General features: G+C 38.6%; 1 protein-coding gene and 1 pseudogene across 1 annotated transcript; one reads left to right on the top strand and one right to left on the bottom strand.

Annotated features, from left to right (window-relative positions):
* The first annotated feature begins 4,040 nt into the window (after positions 1–4,040).
* On the top strand, positions 4,041–4,140 carry LOC127088962 (uncharacterized; annotated as a pseudogene).
* A 2,427-nt stretch (positions 4,141–6,567) lies between these two features.
* On the bottom strand, positions 6,568–7,282 carry LOC127085557 (uncharacterized). The gene has a single exon (XM_051026072.1). It carries the CDS (start codon positions 7,280–7,282, stop codon positions 6,605–6,607), a length of 678 nt encoding a protein of 225 aa, XP_050882029.1. The 3' UTR covers positions 6,568–6,604.
* Between the last annotated feature and the right edge of the window lie 14,457 nt (positions 7,283–21,739).

Consider the following 21,739-nt stretch of genomic DNA (forward strand, 5'->3'; position numbering starts at 1 on the left):
AGTATGATCCACCATCACTGACTACTATTCTTGGGATGCCAAATCTCGGAAATATTATATTTTTAAAGAGTCTAGTTACTACTCGGGTGTCATTGGTTGGAGAAGCTATAGCTTCGATCCACTTTGATACGTAGTCAACTGCCACGAGTATGTATTTGTTACCGAAAGAGGATGGGAAAGGTCCCATGAAGTCTATCCCCCACACGTCGAAAATCTCTACTTCCAAAATACCTTTTTGTGGCATCTCGTCGCGTCTAGATATGTTTCCCGTGCGTTGACATCTGTCACACTCCTTAATAGCCGCATGTACGTCCTTCCATATAGTTGGCCAATAAAAGCCAGCTTGTAGGATTTTAGAGCAGGTCTTGGATGTGCTTGTGTGTCCACCATAAGGAGCAGAGTGACAGTGTTGGATTATATTTTCTACCTCTTCTTCGGGTATACATCGACGGAAAATACCATCGGGGCCTCTTTTGAAAAGTAAGGGATCATCCCAGTAATAGTGTTTTATGTCGTGGAAGAATCGTTTCTTCTGCTGGTAAGATAAAGTAGGTGGAACTATTCCGGCAGCTAAATAATTGACTAGATCAGCGTACCATGGTGTGACAGATATAGCTAAGGTGGTTTCTACTTGTATGTCGGAGTTGTTCTCTTCCAAAGTAGCTATAAGTTTGTCGTACGAGAAATCATCATTAATTGATGTTCTTTCCGGTTCAAGGTTCTCAAGTCTAGAGAGGTGGTCTGCTACTACGTTTTCAGTTCCTTTCTTGTCCTTGATTTCTAAGTCGAATTCTTGTAGCAACAAGATCCATCTTAGGAGTCTAGGTTTAGCATCTTTTTTCGTTAAAAGGTACCTGATAGCAGCGTGATCGGTGTAAACTATTATTTTGGCTCCTACCAAGTAAGAACGAAATTTATCTAGCGCAAATACCACTGCTAGGAGTTCTTTCTCGGTTGTGGCATAATTCATGTGCGCTTCATCCAGGGTTCTGCTAGCGTAATATATAACGTGAAGCTTTTTATCCTTTCTTTGTCCTAGAACAGCACCTACAGCATAATCACTGGCATCGCACATTATTTCGAATGGTTCATTCCAGTCTGGTGTCTGCATAATGGGTGCGGAGATCAATGCTTGTTTAAGAGTTTGAAATGCTTTTAAACAGTTATCGTCGAATATGAATTCAGCATCTTTCATCAACAGTCCGGTTAAGGGTTTAGTTATCTTAGAGAAGTCTTTGATGAAATGTCGGTAAAAACCGGCGTGTCCTAAAAAGCTTCGTACTTCTCTCACGGTTCTTGGGGGTTGAAGATTTTCGATTACCTCTATCTTGGCTTTGTCTACTTCAATTCCTCTGTTCGAGATGATGTGTCCTAAAACAATTCCTTCTTGTACCATAAAGTGGCACTTTTCCCAATTAAGTACTAAGTTTACTTTTACACATCGCTCAAGAACTCTTTCTAGGTTTTCAAGGCATTCTTCGAAACTTTGTCCGTATACAGAAAAGTCATCCATAAATACTTCCATGATGTTTTCGAGAAAGTCGGCGAATATTGCCATCATGCATCTTTGAAAAGTTGCAGGGGCATTACACAGACCAAACGGCATTCGTCTATAAGCGAAGGTACCAAAAGGGCATGTGAATGTTGTCTTTTCTTGGTCATCAGGGTGAATTGGTATTTGAAAGAAGCCTGAATAACCGTCTAAATAACAGAAATGTGAATGTTTAGCTAATCGTTCTAACATTTGGTCAATGAATGGTAAAGGGAAATGATCTTTTCGGGTTGCTTTGTTTAGTTTCCTATAATCAATGCACATTCTCCATCCCGATTCGATTCGTTTAGTTATAGTTTCTCCTTTTTCGTTTTCAATAACGGTTATGCCTCCTTTCTTTGGTACAACGTGTACAGGACTGACCCATTTGCTATCGGATATAGGATATATAATACCTGCTTCCAATAACTTGGTTATTTCTTTCTTTACTACCTCACTTAGGATCGGATTTAGTCTTCTCTGGTGTTCCCTAGAGGTTTTACAGTCTTCTTCTAACATGATGCGGTGCATACAAATAGAAGGGCTTATTCCTTTAAGATCGGTGATGTGGTATCCTAGTGCGGTTGGATATTTTCTTAAGATATGTAGGAGTTTTTCTGTTTCGAGTCTTCCTAGATCTGCATTAACTATCACAGGTCGTTCAAGTTCTAAGTCTAGGAATTCATATCTCAGATTTTTGGGAAGTGTTTTCAAATCAGGGGTTGGTTTGTTAAGACACTGCGTAGGGTCCGGTGTTATTGCTAAACATTGGTTAGATTTGTCCTCTAAAAGATAGTCTGATGATTTGTCTTCTCCTGACTTTGCTTCTTTTATGCATTCATCGATGATATCCATGAAGTAATATGTATCTTCTATTGCAGGTGCTTTCAAGAATTGGGAAAGAATGAATTCAATTTTCTCTTCACCTACTTCGAAGGTGAGTCGTCCTCGTTTTACGTCTATGATTGCACCGGCAGTTGCTAAGAATGGTCTTCCTAGTATAATAGGTGTAGTATCATCTTCTCTAATGTCCATAATTGTGAAGTCAGTGGGAATGTAAAACTGACCTATGCGTACGGGAACGTTTTCAAGGATTCCTACAGGATATTTGATGGAACGATCTGCTAATTGCACAGACATTTTGGTCGGTCTTAATTCTCCCATTTCCAGTTTCTTACATATGGATAAAGGCATAACGCTAATTCCGGCTCCTAAATCGCATAAGGCTTTGTCGATGACAAATTTTCCTACGTGACAGGGTATAGAGAAACTACCCGGATCCTTGAGTTTAGGGGGCATGTTTTGGATTATAGCGCTACATTCGGCAGGGAGTGTAACGGTTTCGCTATCCTCAAGTTTCCTCTTATTAGAAAGGATTTCTTTTAAGAATTTAGCATATGAGGGCATCTGCGTAATAGCTTCGGTAAACGGAATTGTAACGTTTAATTGTTTAAGGAGATCGACAAATTTTCTAAATTGGCCTACATCTTTGGTTTTAACAAGCCTTTGAGGGTAAGGTATAGGTGGTTTGTAAGGTGGTGGAGGTACATAAGGTTCCTTCTTTTCTAGGGTTTCCTTATTACTCTCTTCCTTTTCCTTAGGTTCACTTTCCTCGGTTGATTTCTTAGGGTTTTGGTTTTCTATCCTTGGGTCAGACGGTCCTTCCACTTCCGTTCCACTTCTTAATATAATTGCATGAGCTTGGCTTCTCGGATTGGGTTGGGGCTGTCCAGGGAATGTACCAGTTGGGGCAGCAGTAGGTGCTTGTTGTTGAGCTACTTGAGATATTTGCGTTTCCAGCATTTTGTTATGGGTAGCCAAGGCATCTACTTTGCTTGCTAGTTGTTTAAGTTGTTCGCTAGTGTGTATGTTCTGGTTTAAGAAATCTTTATTGGTTTGTTGTTGGGATGCTATAAAGTTTTCCATCATGATTTCCAAGTTGGATTTTCTAGGGGTATTATTGTTAGGATTCTGTTTCTGATATCCCGGAGGTATAGATGGGGCTTGATTTGGAGACTGTCCAGGTGCGTATAAAGCATTATTACTCTTATATGAAAAGTTTGGATGGTTCTTCCAATTTGGGTTATAGGTATTCGAATAGGGGCTTCCTTGAGCATAGTTTACTTGCTCTGCTTGGATTCCAGTCAAGAGTTGACATTCCGCAGGAGTGTGGCCTTGGATTCCACAGACCTCGCAATTCTGAGTTATAGCAACCACGGCGGCTGGAGGTGATACGTTTAAACTTTCAATTTTCTGGACCAAAGCATCCACTTTTGCATTGACGTGATCAAGGTTACTTATCTCGTACATGCCAGTTTTCGGTTGAGGTTTTTCCACCGTTGTTCGTTCGGTTCCCCACTGATAGTGGTTTTGGGCCATGCTCTCGATAAGCTGGTAAGCATCAGCATAGGGTTTGTTCATTAGTGCACCACCTGCAGCGGCGTCTATTGTTAACCTTGTATTGTATAAGAGACCATTATAAAATGTGTGAATTACTAACCAGTCTTCCAAACCATGGTGTGGGCAAAGTCTCATCATGTCTTTGTATCTTTCCCATGCTTCGAAAAGAGATTCGTTGTCTTTCTGTTTAAATCCGTTTATCTGGGCTCTTAACATAGCTGTTTTGCTTGGCGGAAAATATCGGGCAAGAAAAACTTTCTTCAACTCGTTCCATGTGGTGACTGAGTTGGAAGGAAGTGATTGAAGCCATCTTCTAGCGCTATCTCTTAATGAGAAAGGAAAAAGACGAAGTCGAATTGCCTCTGAAGTGACACCATTAGCTTTAACAGTATCAGCGTATTGAACAAATACGGATAAATGAAGGTTTGGATCTTCGGTAAGATTTCCAGAGAATTGGTTCTGTTGCACAGCTTGCAACAGCGAAGGTTTAAGTTCGAAGTTGTTTGCTTCGATTGCGGGCGGAGCAATACTTGAATGCGGTTCATCTTGCGATGGAGCGGCGTAATCTCTAAGAGCACGAGCTGGTTCTGCCATCTCGGGTATCGAAGAAAGATCTTTGAGATCAGGAAGGTCTACAGGAGGGAGATTGTTCGCAGCACGATATTCCCGAATTCGTCGTAAGACTCGGAGATATAGTTCGATATCGTTGATTCGTAAATAGAGCGGTTCGCCTTGTGAGCGAGTGCGTGGCATACAAATCAACGAAAGAAAGAAAATAGAAGAAAAAGAAACCTTAGTCTCTACAGCGTAACGGAAGAGTTACGATATCGATTAAATAGAAGTCCCCGGCAACGGCGCCAAAAACTTGATCGCTCGACTGTGTGAGTCGAGAATGGGATACAAACTGCAAGTGCACAGTTCTATCGCGTAGTTTTAAAAGATATCGATCCCACAGGGACTTATGAATCGATATACCGTTATCTAAGGTTACTACGTAAATCTAAGGTGAAAAAGTTTGATTGTTTGGGGAAAAACTAAGAGCTAAACTAATATCTAGATTAAATATTAATGAAACGGATATCGGTATGTAGTTCGTCAAAACTAGGGAATCAAGTCTTTGTCGGTTTCTTGGTTTTAAAATGAATCGTTTCGGTTAACTTTATTGGTTAAAGGTTTTATCTCAAACTCTCGCTCTGTTGAATAAACCATGATTTTATATTAATGTAGCTGTCACTTATAATTAAGTCAAAAACCATATTTTGAAAACAATAAAGTTGCAGAAACTCCTTTTAAGAAAATACTGACCGTTTTAAACACCCTTATCTCAAACTCTCGCTCTGTTGACTTAGGTTATATAATCAAATCCAAATGCTTAACTCTCGTCCTCACATTCAATCTTTAAAAATACTTTTTGGAAAAGGTCAGAATTTAATTAACTCTAAAACTTGCTCTCGCCCTGATCTAGAATTAATGCCTAACTTACACTGTCCAGTTAAAATCTCAAACTCTCGCTCTATTGATTTTAACTTCTTTATGTCTTTTACTTTTGTAAAAAATCTTGTTATTAAACCTGTAAGTTGAGACCGTAAAAAGATTGATTTTGATTTTAAGTTTAGATAGACCGACTCGGTCTTGATCCCTTATTCTGCTTACTTTACATACCGATACCTAGGCAAATTAGCCAGACATGCTAAATAAATAAGAATTTATATCATGCATAAACAGACTCATTCCAGGCAGATAATATAGATAAATAATAAAACAAAATATTAAATAATGATTAAAGAACCTGAATGCGTAATACAATAGTCTTGAACACTCCACCACAAGCCGGTAGGATTTGTTCTTGGATTCTTCAATTAAACAGTAAATTAAATCAAGGAAATAAAACTGGAATATAACGTAAGGTTAAATCCGGTATAAAGTTGCACAATAGTTTCCGGTGTAGAAACTATTATGCGAAAAATATCTAAAAGCTAAAACGGGAAAGGTAAATTTGCAAGGGAAAAAGAATGTAAAGCTTGCAAAAGAAATAAATAAAATAAACAATGCTGGAAAAGAAAAATAAGCAAAAGCTAAAACAGAAGGTTTGAAAAGCTTCGGCAGAGTAGACGGCAAAAGAGGGGAGAGGAAGCGGAACCCTTTTAGGTTTCTAATGTAGCTATTTATAGTAGTGCTTCTAACTGCTTTTTGTTTCCCACGAGTCTTCAGCATGGCTAAATACACGGCGTGGGCATAGGACACGAACTCTCTCAACGTCTCTTCAATTCTTCTGAGGGCGTGACTTGCGCCAAAAAGCTAGTGGAATGGTGTGACGCTCGTCACACCATGTGTGACGCTCGTCACAGGGGTGCTTTTAGTGTGACGCTCGTCACAACCCTTGTGACGCCCGTCACAGGCACAACGTGCGCTTTCTTTGGGCTGGGCTTGGTCTTTGATATTTGTTTCCTTTTTACTCCTTTCTACACCTCCTTTTCTTCCCTTTTTCACTTTTGCTTCAAAATGGATACCTGACATAAATAGCAAGGAAATACTGCATAATATCTGATAAAATGAGATAAACTAAAGTAAATGATAATATAATCTAATTGAATTAAGTCTTAAAATGTGATATAATTTCGTGTTATCAAGTGCAAGTCGAATCTCCGGGTTACCAGTAAGATAGCTCTTCATTTAAATGGTTCCATCAATCTCACTAGTAAGTATATATCCACTAGAATTGAATGTGACACTAATTTTCTCAATTACATCAACAAAGATCTCATCCCTCTTCCTACCAACAGGTTCATTAGTAACGACAGATTTTGTAATAGCTGTACCCGACATTCGCTTGCTCCCGTGCATAAAAATGGAAGTGGGACCAAGGGGCAGCTGTGCATTCTTAATCACAATTGGCTCAAAATTGCAAATTTGTTCTGGTTTGGTGTGTTTCTTTTGCAGGTTATGGTTGGTGTGGAGGAAAGTTGCTGCGGATTGTTGGTTGTTGCTGCTTTTGTTTTTCTTGTGCAGGTCATGGGTTGTCATATCAGTGTAACAAGCTCGACAAAGCTCCCTGTTACCAGAAGTACCAGGTGGAACACACTTGCACCTCACACAACAAGTTCCACATGCTCTGTTACACAAGTTAGGCCTTAAATGTACACTGCATCTCGAACTGCACAATCCTCCACAATCTATGTCTTGCATTAGCCTTCTGTTGTCGTCTCGCACAGTAAGCAACTCATTAGGTAGCTGAAGTTCTTCTTCATCTTCTTCTTCCATTTCTATCTCATGCTCAGATGAAACCTGCGTCAGATTAGATAGGCATACTAGAAGCAGCAAACCCAGCACGAAAAGGTTACGCAATGCCATTGCAGAATATTGTAGCAGTTATATGAAATGGATTATTGATTGATTAGTGAACGAATTGTGACTAAATTTCCTTGCTTTGTTGCAGATTATGCCATCTTTGCGGTCCTGATCCGGTTGTTACGCATTGCAGACCGGCACCAGCATACAACTAGTGGGCAATGTTGTTCTACAGCATGTTGGCTTCCTGAATAGAGCAGAATTTATGATAGGCTCGTGGTTGATTTGATTGATGCATTGCAAACTGGTTTTGGCTCGTAAACGGCTTGTTGAGTATGGCCATGGTTAGGATTAGTAACTCTGAATTTGGTAGGCGGCAAAGTTGCTAGATTTAGGATTATTTGTGTTAGCTTTTTGTGTGTTGTATTGTCATGAAGGTTCTATTTTGTGAATTTGAAAATTGGATGTAACAAATGAGAATCCGCTGTAATTTCGGGAATTGCCCAAGGTTGTAGCAGCTTTGAAATGTGAATGTGTTGGTTTGAATTTTGCATTTCGTTTCAAACATTGTAATCAAAGGTCCGTGAAATGAAGCAATGGCTTTGGTTTGAATGAGTCACGGTTTGTAATTAGGATGCTTTTACTTGGTGAAATATGGTTTACTGTTGTAAAAATAGACGTGCATTTGGGAGAAACATGTATGTATGAATATGGTTTAAATTGGTTCCAAATGGATAATGAAAATGGATGTGGATTTTGGCTATAGTTTGAAACAAAAATGGACTTAAAAATAGAGTTGGGTTATTGGATTGGAAAAAATGGATTTAATTGTGGGTTCAAGGAATTTGGATATGGGCTGAAATTTGTAAACTCATGCAGAATTTTTTTATGATAAAAAAGTGGTTAAATGGCCTACCAACAAATAATACAACCATGGCTAATTTATCGAAACTTCTAAAAAGTATTGAAATAATTTCACAAAATTAATCTTATCCTCAAAATCAATTTGAATTTCTAATGTCAATTTTGGATCAAAATCAAACTGAACTTAGTTCGCTACTCCTAGAATTAATTCGGAAATGATGAAATGATTATGGATACATGATTAAGGATTTGGGAATTGATGGTTGCCTTTGGTCATGAATGTATGCAAATGAATTTTAGGCCAAGTGCCAAATAAAAAATAAAAAAATGGAAAAAATTCAGGACCAAAATCGGGGTATGACACACTCCCTCTGTTCAACCTTCTTGGTTGAACACATCCATACTCTGTGTCAATCTCTCTTCTAACCATAACAGAAAGTCATTTCACAAAATATTCTAACATTAGTTAGGACATCCTTCACCACATAACAAAGAACACCATCTGATAATCTTCAGATATCACCGAGTCACCAGCTTGATCCAAAAGAACCCAGACATAAATTGGGATATATACATTCGCATCCCATTACAAGAGATAATCTTCCACAGATAGCTCAGAACTCCTACCACAAGCTCCAAGAGATGAATAGAAACCACCTCCTTTTGTCTTCAACTTACTACTTTTCTGCTCAAAAGTAATTTGTCTCAGACTTTCCTCAAGTGTAATCAACTGCCATATGTTGATTATCTTGATTCTTCGAACTCACTTCTGAGACAGACCAACTGCCACTGGTTGATTACCTCCTTCATGAATCCTCATATGAAAAAGTCAAATTCCACTTTTTGACCTCTCCAAGTTTATCAGACTTCTCCCAAAGATATTCTGACCTTTCAAGTGAGACTTGAACTTCAAGCTACATGTTAAACAAAACTTAGATTCTCTAGGACATGTAACATCTTCTCCATCCAGCAACTCCAAAGAACTACAATGAGAACGATCTTTTGAAGTACCCAATCTACAACTCTGTAGTCCCTTTTATCTTAAGTTGATGTGCCACTTCACCAACTGAGATTCTGATGTTGAACCAAATGTCACAACATTGTGTTTTAACATCTGGCTGTTGAATTCAGCTCCTTCTTCTGCCACTTGAAAGAACTTCCTCCCTACAAAGAACAAGAGTTTAACGCTCTCATAGACTTGATTGTGGAACCAAGTTTGAGTAAACAACCTCCATCCTGCAGGTTTGCAGTTAAGTCGTCCAAGCTCACACCTTGATGAATCCCTGCTTCTTCTCCAAAGACATCAGACACTCTGATGCATGAGTCTTCAGAAGGACCAGTTAGAGACTAACCCTTCAGCTATACCAAGGATTCCACTTCCTAAAGTAAGGTTGTTCCCATGATGTCAAGAATACTGCCACTTATTCTTAACTCCGCAGTGTGCATTAGCCAATGCACTTCCTTACCTAGATCAGAAATAAACTGATCCAAGTAACCACCATCAAGACTATGCTGTCTTCTTCTTCTTGTACACACCAAGGCTGAACATGTTTCTTGCCAGGAAACCTTTTCAGAGATCATATGCTTTTGCTGCCACCAAAGTGATAGATCATAAACCAATGTACTATCCTTCCTGTGATTCTGCACAGGGTCTTGAGGAAGAGATGTTCCACCATCTTTAAGAACATCAGTTATCTTGAGCTCCAAGGATAATCAATTAAATACTTGTACTTGGCACAAGTAGGCATTGATCTTAAATCCTTTCCCAATTATCCTTTCAGATACTTCCACCATAAGAATACTTTGAAAATACTCTTCAGGTGTCAACATCTTCTGCTTGCAAGCACCTCAACCGTTTTGAGAATCTTTCCAGATTAGATTCACCCTTAGGAATGAGAGAGATGAATCCTTCCTTGCAAATGTGTCACACAACAACCAGAACCCATGTGACACAGTTCAACCGCCAACCAGACCCTTGGCTGACCAAACGTGAGGCGGTTAACCAAAACTCCCCCTCAAATTAACAGTCATGGAAACTCCACACCAATCTCCATGTATTGTACACAAATGTCTCAACATGACACACACCATCCCTACCAGTGGCAACTAACTCTATGAGTTATACCTATACATACTCCAATCACACCAATCAACCTCTAGCTGACCATAAGTACTAGTGAAACCAAAACAACACTAGTCAATAGTGGATGTGCATTGCCAGAGCATACTACCTCAACCAACCCTGAATCTTCATATTCCCACTCCTTGAAAGAACTGCCACTTCTGAGCGTGGTGTTTGAATAACAAGATTCATGGTCCCAATCCTCTTAAATGAAATAGTAGTCAAGTTACCCCATTATTGACTTCTAACATCCAGGGGACTTGTCTTCCAACACACCATAGTACTTCAGGGAACAACTTATCCAACTGATCAGTCACCATTTATGCTAGACATTCCACTATTTAACCGTAAATAAGTCAGGTAAACTGTGTAAACTGAAGCATTTTTAGTTGGATATAAGCTCAATTCTATAATATTAAGTGTGTTGTTGCTTATGAGTTTCTTGAGGATATTTTACACTTTTTGGTATGTTAGCAGGTAAAAAACTAGTTTGGAAGCTCAGGAAATCAAACGTCAGATGCGAAATTGAGCCCGAGCAAGAAAACGGAAGAAAAAATCATTTTTTGGAGAACCTGCTGTCCATACGCGTATGGCCTTACATGATACGCGTATGGACCTTCCCAGTACGCGTAGCATACGCAAATGACCAGAGGGGGTGAAAATCAAGCAAAAAGACAAGCTTCTGGTGATACGCGTACCAAACTGCTGATACGCGTACCAGACTGGGCAATACGCGTACCAGACTGGGCAATACGCGTATCAGAGGTTGTCTTACGTGCAATACGCGTACTAGACTGGGCAATACGCGTATGAGACTGGGCAATACGCGTATCAAGCCCAGAATCAGGAAAAGCCCAACCGAATAGCTATTTAGAGGGGAGAAAACGATTTTTCCAGGGTTGGACGATTTTGGAGAGAAAAAAGACGCGTTTTGAGAGCTGGAGACTCTACGATTATCAGAGGATTCATATGTTCAAGAGTTTTCCGACGATTGAAGATTGATTCCTCACGAAATTCTGTAATGACAACAATGTTAATCTTTGTTTTTATTTCGATTATGAGTAGCTAAACCCCCCATTGCTAGGGGGGTGACCCTGATTCTGAATGTGACAGATTTTATGTTTATGAGTGCATTGACTATTTCTTCTTTTCCATTGATTTGTTCTTATTACCGTTCTTTATGCTTTATTCGTCGGACCAACGAATGATGATTAACATGAATAGTTTAAGTTGGACAGCGATTATTCATTGATCTGGATAAGAACCTTGGATAGTAAAAATAACCTAGGACTAGGGATTTTCTATCTGACCGGTAATTCTTGATATTTTAATGCTTAAGTATGAACTTAATTATTTATGGACATAGTAATTAGGTTACATAATCAAAGGTCTTTTCACTAAGGAATTAGGAATAGATACCCTTGAGGACCGGAATTAATTGGACAGGAATATTGTCTAAACTTTCATAAATTATATCTGTTACAGGAAGTTTCATTCACCGAACCCTAGCAATCTTCTCTCATTTGTCTCTTGTTCAACCTTTTACTTGTTTTATTTATTTGCAATTGGTAGTATAATTACTCACAACACAAAAACCAAAGGCTTTTGTCTAATTGAAACAATCTATAAACTCTGTATCGTCAAGCAGTCCTTGAGATCGACAAACGGGGAATTTCCCTTTTATTACTATAGTGAGAAAAATAGTACACTTGCTATTACTACGGGCTGAAGATGAGAACTAAGCAGCTCATTGATACAGCTGTCGGTGGCTCGTCTAATTTTTCTACAGCAACCGGTATCAAAAAAAATCATCGAAGCTATTGCAGCAAATGAGCATTTGGAATTATATGACCGTACTGTAAATCAGCCGGAGGGAAAAATTGACTTGAAATTGGCAAATCAGGTAGTGAAAATGGAAGACCAGATTGCAGCTGAGGTTGAAAGAAGATTGAAAGCGATGAATTTAGGTACCCAGACTGTTGCTCAAGTTCAACCGGTTCCGACCATGATTTGTGAGATTTGTAGTGGACCACGCTTTACCATGCATTGTGTTGCAACCGCGGAACAAGTGCAAGCTATAAATTACCTAAGGCAGAATAATCCCTACTCAAATACATATAATCCCGGGTGGAAAAATCATCCTAATTTCTCTTGGAAAGATCAGCAAGGTAATATTCAGGATCAAGGACCTCCACAACAACAACCACCTTACCAACCACAATATCAAGCGCAACAGCAACCTTATCAGCAACAAATACCGAAGAAAACGGAGTGGGAGATTGCTATAGAGAAGATGGCAACTCAGAATATGCAATTTCAGGAGGAGACCAGGAATAATCAGAAGAGCACCAATGCATCCATTAAAAATCTGGAGATTCAATTGGGTCAGATAGCACAACAGATAACAAATTTTCAAACACCGGGCGCATTACCTAGTGCAACAGTGACAAATCCGAGGGAGCACCATAATGTGAGTGCGGTAACAACAAGAAGCGGAAGATATGTTGAAGATCGTAAGAAGAAGGATGAAGAAGAAGATCGGTTGCTTGAAGTGGACCTGGAAATCTTAGAAAACAAGACACCATCTGAGGAAGAAATTGTAATACCGTCGGTGGTACAAGAAAAGCTCCCTGAACCAAACCCCATCATTAAGCTTCCTTTCCCACAAAGAAACAAAAAGAAGAAGCAAGATGAGAAAAATTTTCAAAAATTCATGGAGTTGTTCAGGAAATTAGAAATCAATATTCCATTCTCTGAGGCACTCGAGCAGATGCCTATCTATGCGAAATTCATGAAAGACATTATCTCCAAGAAGCGCACCACTGACACTGACCCTGTTATACTAACTGAAACTTGTAGTGCTATTCTGCAGGGTATGAAGATTCCAGTAAAGAAGCCAGATAGAGGTTCTGTGACCATCCCGTGTACCATTGGAGATAGGTCCTTTAAAAGGGCGCTGATTGATTTGGGGGCTAGTGTTAGCCTTATGCCTTTGTCTATTTACAGGAAGCTAGGAATTGGAAATGTTCAAGATACCAGAATGACACTTCAATTTGCTGACCACTCAGTGAAGAGACCTTTTGGGGTAGTTGAGGATGTTCTGGTCAAAGTTGATAAATTTGTTTTTCCTGTTGATTTTGTAATTTTGGAAATGCCAGAAGATGAAGAGATACCTCTGATTCTGGGCAGACCTTTCTTAGAAACAGGGAGATGCAATATAGATATGGAGGAAGGTACCATGACCCTAAAGGTGTATGATGAAGAGCTCAGAATTGATGTCCGAGATACTATGAAACATACAGAGAATATATGTACAAACCACTCAGTGGAAGTGATTGATCAAATTGTAACTAGCACAATTCAAAGAAAGTTTCCTGAATTACCGTTAGAAAGAGTTCTTAGTCTGTCGGTCAGAGAGATGGAGGAGAAGGATGAGGAAAAAGAAAAAGAAGTGCTTGCTATGCTGGACACACAAACCCCTTGGAGGAAATACAAACCACGCAGGTGGGAGGATCTGAGATCTTCGCCAGAATTAGAAAATGAAAAGGTACTGAAGAAACATAAAAGTGGTATTGGTGTTTTAAATGAGAAGAATGGCGACACCTTCAAGGTTAATGGTCAGAGGTTGAAACCATATGATCCCGGTGAAGGGGGACCAATTGAAACTGTTAAACTCATCTGAGTATGAGGTGTCCCGTCGAGCCATGCGACGTTAAACGAAGCGCTGCTTGGGAGGCAACCCAAGGGAGGTTTGAAATTTCTTTGTGTATTTTTCTTTTTGGTTTATTCAGTTTTTATTTTCTGTTGCTTTGATGTAATCACCTATTATGGGTTGGCTTAATCTAATGAATTTGATTTTGTTTACCTCCAGTTTCCTGTTTATTTCGTTAGATATGTGACTATGTCTGGCTATTGGTTATCTTGATCACTTACACCAAATACTTGGGGCGTCCTCTCTTTCAGTCCCCTGACTGTAGATACTGTTGTTTATGATTGGACGCACTGGTTAAGATTAACCGCAGAACCACGAGCATGAGCTTTGAACTCAGAGGTATGATAGAACAAGTCAGCTTAACCCGTCCTGGTGAGATCATAAAAAGCCAAACACTTATCATCATATGAGAGATATCAGGTATGTCTTTATCAATCTTGGTTTGCGTACGTTCTTTTGTTATTATTAGCTGTACGAATACACACACTGAGGCATGTTTTTGTTATCACCTAGAGCCTTTCTAGCCATCCCTTTATTATTATTATTATTATCCATTGTTTTACCCTGTTCAGCCTGTTAATCATTTATTTCTGATATACCCGTTTTTCTAAAAGCCATAACCTTGTACCTATCCTACCCTGTTCAGAGTATGTGAGGATTGATTTCATCTCTACGTTTCTATCTAAGTTTGGGGTTGCTGTTGGAATAGCAACCTTTAAGTTTGGGGTAGCTTTGTAGTACGTGAATAGTAAGTGAATGTCGTATAAAAGAAAAAAAAAAGAAAAGAGAAAAAAGAAAAAAAAAACGACAACATGAAAAGAAAGAAAGAGAAAAGCGAAAAACAATAAAAGAACAGCTTTTGAAAGATGCTACATTCACTATATATATAAAAGGAAAAGAGGATTGCATAACCCTATAGGAATAATAGAAAAGAAACGTAGTGAGAGAATGATTTCATGTACTCTGAACCCAAAAACCTTTGTTCAAATTTCATAGCCTACCTAAACCAAAACCCCGTTACAACCAAAAAAGAAAAAAAAAACCCCTTGTTCCAATTTCATACCCTACCTAAACCAAAGCCCCGTTACAACCCTAAAAGACCTCAAAAAGTGTGTGTGATTGTACATGTTGATAGGATGAGAGAATTTATTCAAACTTCTGATTTGATATTGCATATTGTGATTTGAGAGTGATAACACTTTAACCCAGAGAGACTTGGTGAGAGTGTGATATAAGCTGACAGGTAAAGTCATATCTCTGAGGGAAAGAGTTTCTAGCTCGTTGGTTATGTGGAAGAATCAGAAAACCTGAAAAACATCAAGAGGTCCAGTGCGAAAGATTTCAGCAGTATTGTGGTAAGAACTGTTTTACAGTAAGTTTGGGGTGACATGATCTTTGATGGTAATAAAATGTTACTTGAGGACAAGCAACAAGCTAAGTTTGGGGTTGTGATCAGTCACCATTTATGCTAGACATTCCACTATTTAACCGTAAATAAGTCAGGTAAACTGTGTAAACTGAAGCATTTTTAGTTGGATATAAGCTCAATTCTATAATATTAAGTGTGTTGTTACTTATGAGTTTCTTGAGGATATTTTACACTTTTTGGTATGTTAGTAGGTAAAAAACTAGTTTGGAAGCTCAGGAAATCAAACGTCAGATGCGAAATTGAGCCCGAGCAAGAAAACGGAAGAAAAAATCATTTTTTGGAGAACCTGCTGTCCATACGCGTATGGCCTTACATGATACGCGTATGGACCTTCCCAGTACGCGTAGCATACGCAAATGACCAGAGGGGGTGAAAATCAAGCAAAAAGACAAGCTTCTGGTGATACGCGTACCAAACTGCTGACACGCGTACCAAACTGGGCAATACGCGTACCAGACTGGGCAATACGCGTACCAGACTGGGCAATACGCGTATCAGAGGCTGTCTTACGTGCAATACGCATACTAGACTGGGCAATACGCGTATGAGACTGGGCAATACGCGTATCAAGCCCAGAATCAGGAAAAGCCCAACCGAATAGCTATTTAGAGGGGAGAAAACGATTTTTCCAGGGTTGGACGATTTTGGAGAGAAAAAAGACGCGTTTTGAGAGCTGGAGACTCTACGATTATCAGAGGATTCATATGTTCAAGAGTTTTCCAACGATTGAAGATTGATTCCTCACGAAATTTTGTAATGACAACAATGTTAATCTTTGTTTTTATTTCGATTATGAGTAGCTAAACCCCCCATTGCTAGGGGGGTGACCCTGATTCTGAATGTGACAGATTTTATGTTTATGAGTGCATTGACTATTTCTTCTTTTCGATTGATTTGTTCTTATTACCGTTCTTTATGCTTTATTCGTCGGACCAACGAATGATGATTAACATGAATAGTTTAAGCTGGACAGCGATTATTCATTGATCTGGATAAGAACCTTGGATAGTAAAAATAACCTAGGACTAGGGATTTTCTATCTGACCGGTAATTCTTGATATTTTAATGCTTGAGTATGAACTTAATTATTTATGGACATAGTAATTAGGTTACATAATCAAAGGTCTTTTCACTAAGGAATTAGGAATAGATACCCTTGAGGACCGGAATTAATTGGACAGGAATATTGTCTAAACTTTCATAAATTATATCTGTTACAAGAAGTTTCATTCACCGAACCCTAGCAATCTTCTCTCATTTGTCTCTTGTTCAACCTTTTACTTGTTTTATTTATTTGCAATTGGTAGTATAATTACTCACAACACAAAAACCAAAGGCTTTTGTCTAATTGAAACAATCTATAAACTCTGTATCGTCAAGCAGTCCTTGAGATCGACAAACGGGGAATTTCCCTTTTATTACTACAGTGAGAAAAATAGTACACTTCCTATTTTCCCATCAAGTTTTTGGCGCCAAAACAACACCAGTCAATAGTGGATGTGCATTGCCAGAGCATACTACCTCAACCAACCCTGAATCTTCATATTCCCACTCCTTGAAAGAACTGCCACTTCTGAGCGTGGTGTTTGAATAACAAGATTCATGGTCCCAATCCTCTTAAATGAAATAGTAGTCAAGTTACCCCATTATTGACTTCTACATCCAGGGGACTTGTCTTCCAACACACCATAGTACTTCAGGGAACAACTTATCCAACCCTGATTAATCTACAGGACTAAGACAAACAGCAGGAATTGCACAATGTCACATCTCAACCAGCTCCACTTCTAGAGATCAGACTTCTAAAAGTGACCTTCTTGAGCATACACACAGTTGACCCTACCCTTGTCACCTTAGCACATACAGATGTCTCCTCTTCCAGGTCAGGAGTAGGTTCCAAACAAAAGTATCCCTTTGTTCGACACCTAAAACATCTGCTCTTCAACCAGTAGGTGCATACTTGTTGAACAACATGTTCTAACATCACATAGAACATTAGTTCCACCTCCTTGGAACAACCTTCCTTGAAAGTCTTCAAGGTCTTCATATGCACTACCCAAGAGAGTAAAGGAATCAGTGATCAGGTGATTCTTACCATGATTAGTGGACTTGAGGAGACTCAAGTATCTTTGACATCTTCAGTAGATTACGATGAAATCTTGAATACAGCAGCCTTTCATCCACAAGAGGGGAAACTACATCAGAGTTTGAGTTCTGCCAGGTATTATGCAGCGGAAATTATAATACAACTCAACCTATGAACACCCACTTCACCAAATCAGCCTCCAAGAACACACCAAGTTTGAATATGATTCAATACTAGCACAGCTGTCCCACACAAAGGCCAATTGCCAATCTCCAAAGGCAGGTGCACACAGTTCCTGTCATGAATAGTCCATCCACCTACTTCAAGGGACCATTCAGGGAAATCACAGAACCTTCCACATGTTCCAACATCAGTACTAACATAACTCCTTGCAAGATACCAGAAAGTATCACCCATGGATCTCATCCAGAAACAGAACAGGATACCCGCTCTGATACCAATTGAAATTCTGGTGTAGTCAGAGTTCAAATGTTCTACTCCAAGTCATGACATCTGATCCAACATTATTACTAATACATCAAGATAGCTATACAATTAACATCTGGTACTAATGTCCACACATTCACAGATGTCACGACATCTGTTACTACATTACCATAGACTGGAAGAACACCCAGTTCTATCCATCTGGTACAAAGACTCAGCAGAGATCAAACATAGCACTAACTTCTGTTGAGCCTGCACAGTTATCAGCATGATGTCTCAATAGTAATTTGAACATCACCTGTTACAGTATTACAGTTTGCTGGCCTTGTACTTGTATTTCCTAAAATAAAGGTTAAGCAAGTTAACCTAATTTCCACATATTAGGGTGCTAACAAATAGGCTATTTGTTAGGTTCATTAATTGTAGCTCAGTTGTTAGTTTCCTGGATTTTAGCTCAGCTGTTGGATTCCTGAAGAATAGCCTGAGAAAAATACTGAAACAGAAAAACTAACCATCCTACAATTTAGCATGTGCTGCCAGGAATGAATGTCACAACATTCAGTTTGACGACCAGAACATATACCACATGCTAAGTCTGTTATGTTCCTGAAAACAGACTGTGCTAAATGCTGTACTGTAAAAGACCAACCAGTCCATACTTCAGTATCAGCTTACAGTAATAAATGTCAAGACATCCAGTTTGACATTTTCACAATGAGCCTTATACCATGGTCTGTTATCCTCCTAAAGAACAGACTGAAATAAATACTGAACTGAAGCAGAAAAACCAACCTGCCTATTATTCAGTATATGCTGTCAATGATGAATGTCAAAACATTCTGATTGACATTCAAACAGTATGCTATGTACCAGGTCTGTTATTCTCTTGATAAACAGACTGCAATACATGCTGAGTTATAACAGACAGGATTATAACGTGCAGAAGGAAAAACAAACACTGGAAATTGTTAACCCATTTCGGTGCAACATCACCTACTCTGGGGGCATACCAAGCCAGGAAGAAGATCCACTATCAGTAGTATTAATTCAGAGTTAAACTCCCCCGTTTATAACTCTTCACTTAATCCCTACCCAATGAAATCTATACCTAGGAACTCCTAGATAGAAACCACCAATTTCCATTCCTATCACTACAATTTCAAAGTAATGCTAAACAAATTGAACTTGCTTCACAGCTTCGTTCAAGACCATAACTCCTCTTACCTACAGGCTTTGAGTTACAAATAATCTCAGCTTTGAGCACTGAGGAACACATGGTAACCTTCCCACAGGTTGGGAGGTTTACCTCACACACACCCCTAATTTTTCATTGTTTGAGGCTTCCAAAACCTAGGTTACAATATGCTATTTATAACCTAAGCACCCAACTGGATTTGGGCCTTCAGAAATCGCAGCAAACTTCTTCTCTGCTGTTACAAAGTCAGCAGAAAACTTCTGCTACAGTCAAGGTCTTCAATCTTTTAGTTCCTAAAATATCTCCATATATATCTCCATATTTAGAAACTGTATATTCTGATTGAGTCTTTAAGACCTCCACAAGGAAGTTAAGACATTCACCAGATATCCTCACTAATCCCAGAATTTAAACCTGAATTAGCTAATTCAGTTTTCTACACACGTACGATGTCACAGTCATGATGTCGTGACATCGTACATGACATGTTGGTCCAGATGTTGAACTTCTTCAACCCAACATATTAAAACAACAGAGGTGATTACATTATTTGTTTTACAAAATTAATGCCAATCCTAAGGTATTAACACTTTGTTTCGCTTATGTCACTTTCGCACACAAAAGACTTTCTCTTGGGCTACCTTACAATGAGACCCCTTTAATTTCTTGTTAGTTACTTTGCATTCATGTTGCATAAGTCAAATTTCATAATCAAATAAAACAAACACTTGATTCAACGTCAAGCGGCATTTTCATAACCAAATTCAAAAATACTTAATAATTACGATTATTATTGTGCGTCACGAGCCTTAAGTGGTGGAGAATGAGTAAGAATGGAGCATTCCTACCCTTACTCTGATTATTTTGGACGCAAGACGCTTGGCTTGTTGTCTATAATAATAACCTCCGCCCATAGACTTTAGTACAATATAATCACAAACACTCTTTTCATAAAACCCTTATTCAAGGTAAAAATAATACAACTCATCAAACTCATTTTTGTGTCTTAGGGCATCATCCCGAAAACCCTTTTTTCAAAGATAAAATCAACCAACACAAAAATATTTTCTACTCCAAACTACGGAGCTCTGATTCCTTATCCCCGAATGAGTGATACTTAGGCACAAGGGCCTCAATCCTTGGCGAGCACTATAATAACAAAAACACCCCCTTTTCACACATATTCTTCTGAAAATAAAACAATGATAGATAAATCTCATGTATGTAAAACAACCCAAATGGTTCCCATGGAGTACCATGGACGTAAGGGGTGCTAATACCTTTCCCTTACGTAACCGACTTCCGAACCCAAATCTCGGTTGTGAGACCGATTCCTTATTCTCTTTTAGCGCTTCCCGTGCGCGTCTCCTTTCCGAGGGTTTTATCGACTATTTCCCCTCTCCTCTCCGATAGAGGTAAACTAAATAAAATTTGGTGGCGACTCTTCTGATTTTTCCTCTCTTTGGCATCTCTTTAGTCCCGGTTTTGTTATCGTGAAATCCCGGTAGCGACGGTATATTTTAGGCTTGAGCCTTTGTTGCTTATATATAGGCATACCTTTGTAATTTTCAAATAATAACTTCATTGTAATCACTTCAGTTTTTTACTCAATAATATTCTTTCTTTTTTCCTCTTCTTCTTCTTGAAACCCTAATTATTCTATCTGTTTCAACAAATTGGTATCAACGGGCCCAATTACGATTCAGAGAGAATTTGAAATGGTAAACGGTAACACAACATCACCATAATTTCTAGCAAATCTACCGATTTTCAAAGGGGAGAACTATGAGTGGTAGGTTGCGTAGATGAAAGTCGTCTTCAGATTTTAAGATGGGGCTGAAATAGTAAATGATGGAGTGTTTGCATTAGAAGAGAATATGAATGATGTTCAACAAGCTATGCACAAGAAACAAAGAAAGAAATATGGGAAAGTTTTTTTCTTGATTCATTAATGCGTGGATCCTAACATGTTTGAGAAGATCATTGAAGAAGATACAAGAAAAGAAGTGTAGGACAAGTTAAAGAGCTTATACAGCAGAGATGAAAAGTTAAAGAGGGTGATGTTGTAGACGTTGAGAAAGCAATTTGAGATTACTCAAATGAAAGAAGATGAGTCAGTTTTAGAATTCTTTACGTGTGTAGTATTGCTAACAAACTAGATGAAAGTGAATGGTGAATGAATCACTGATCTGTAGAAGATTGAGAAAGTATTGAGATCTCTGACTTCAAGCTTTTATTACAGTGTCGTGTCCATTAAAGAGTCCAAGAACCTAGTTGAGATGAAGGTGGAAGAACTCCAAGCTTCATTAGAGGCTCATGAGATGAGACTGAAGTAGAGAAACTTATATATATATATATATATATATATATATATATATATATATATATATATATATATATATATATATATATATATATATATATATATATATATATATATATATATAGAGAGAGAGAGAGAGAGAGAGAGAGAGAGAGAGAGAAAAGGTGGCTGAATAGACAATGCAAGCAAGATTCACCAAGAAATCTGGGAAAGAAAAGGTGAAGCAGAGAAAGAATCTTGCTAATGATCGGAAGTCAAGCAAGAACTCAAAGAATCACTTTTATTCAATCAAGAAAGTCATGGGAAACAAGTATTTGGGGAAGAAAGTTGACATAAAGGAGG

The sequence above is a fragment of the Lathyrus oleraceus genome, chromosome 5 (genome assembly GCF_024323335.1).
Source record: "Lathyrus oleraceus cultivar Zhongwan6 chromosome 5, CAAS_Psat_ZW6_1.0, whole genome shotgun sequence".
NCBI classification, from domain to species: domain Eukaryota; kingdom Viridiplantae; phylum Streptophyta; class Magnoliopsida; order Fabales; family Fabaceae; genus Lathyrus; species Lathyrus oleraceus.

What these genes read in the sequence shown, in the direction of transcription:
- LOC127085557 (XM_051026072.1), bottom strand. Translation starts at nt 7,282, where the DNA reads ATGGCATTGCGTAACCTTTTCGTGCTGGGTTTGCTGCTTCTAGTATGC.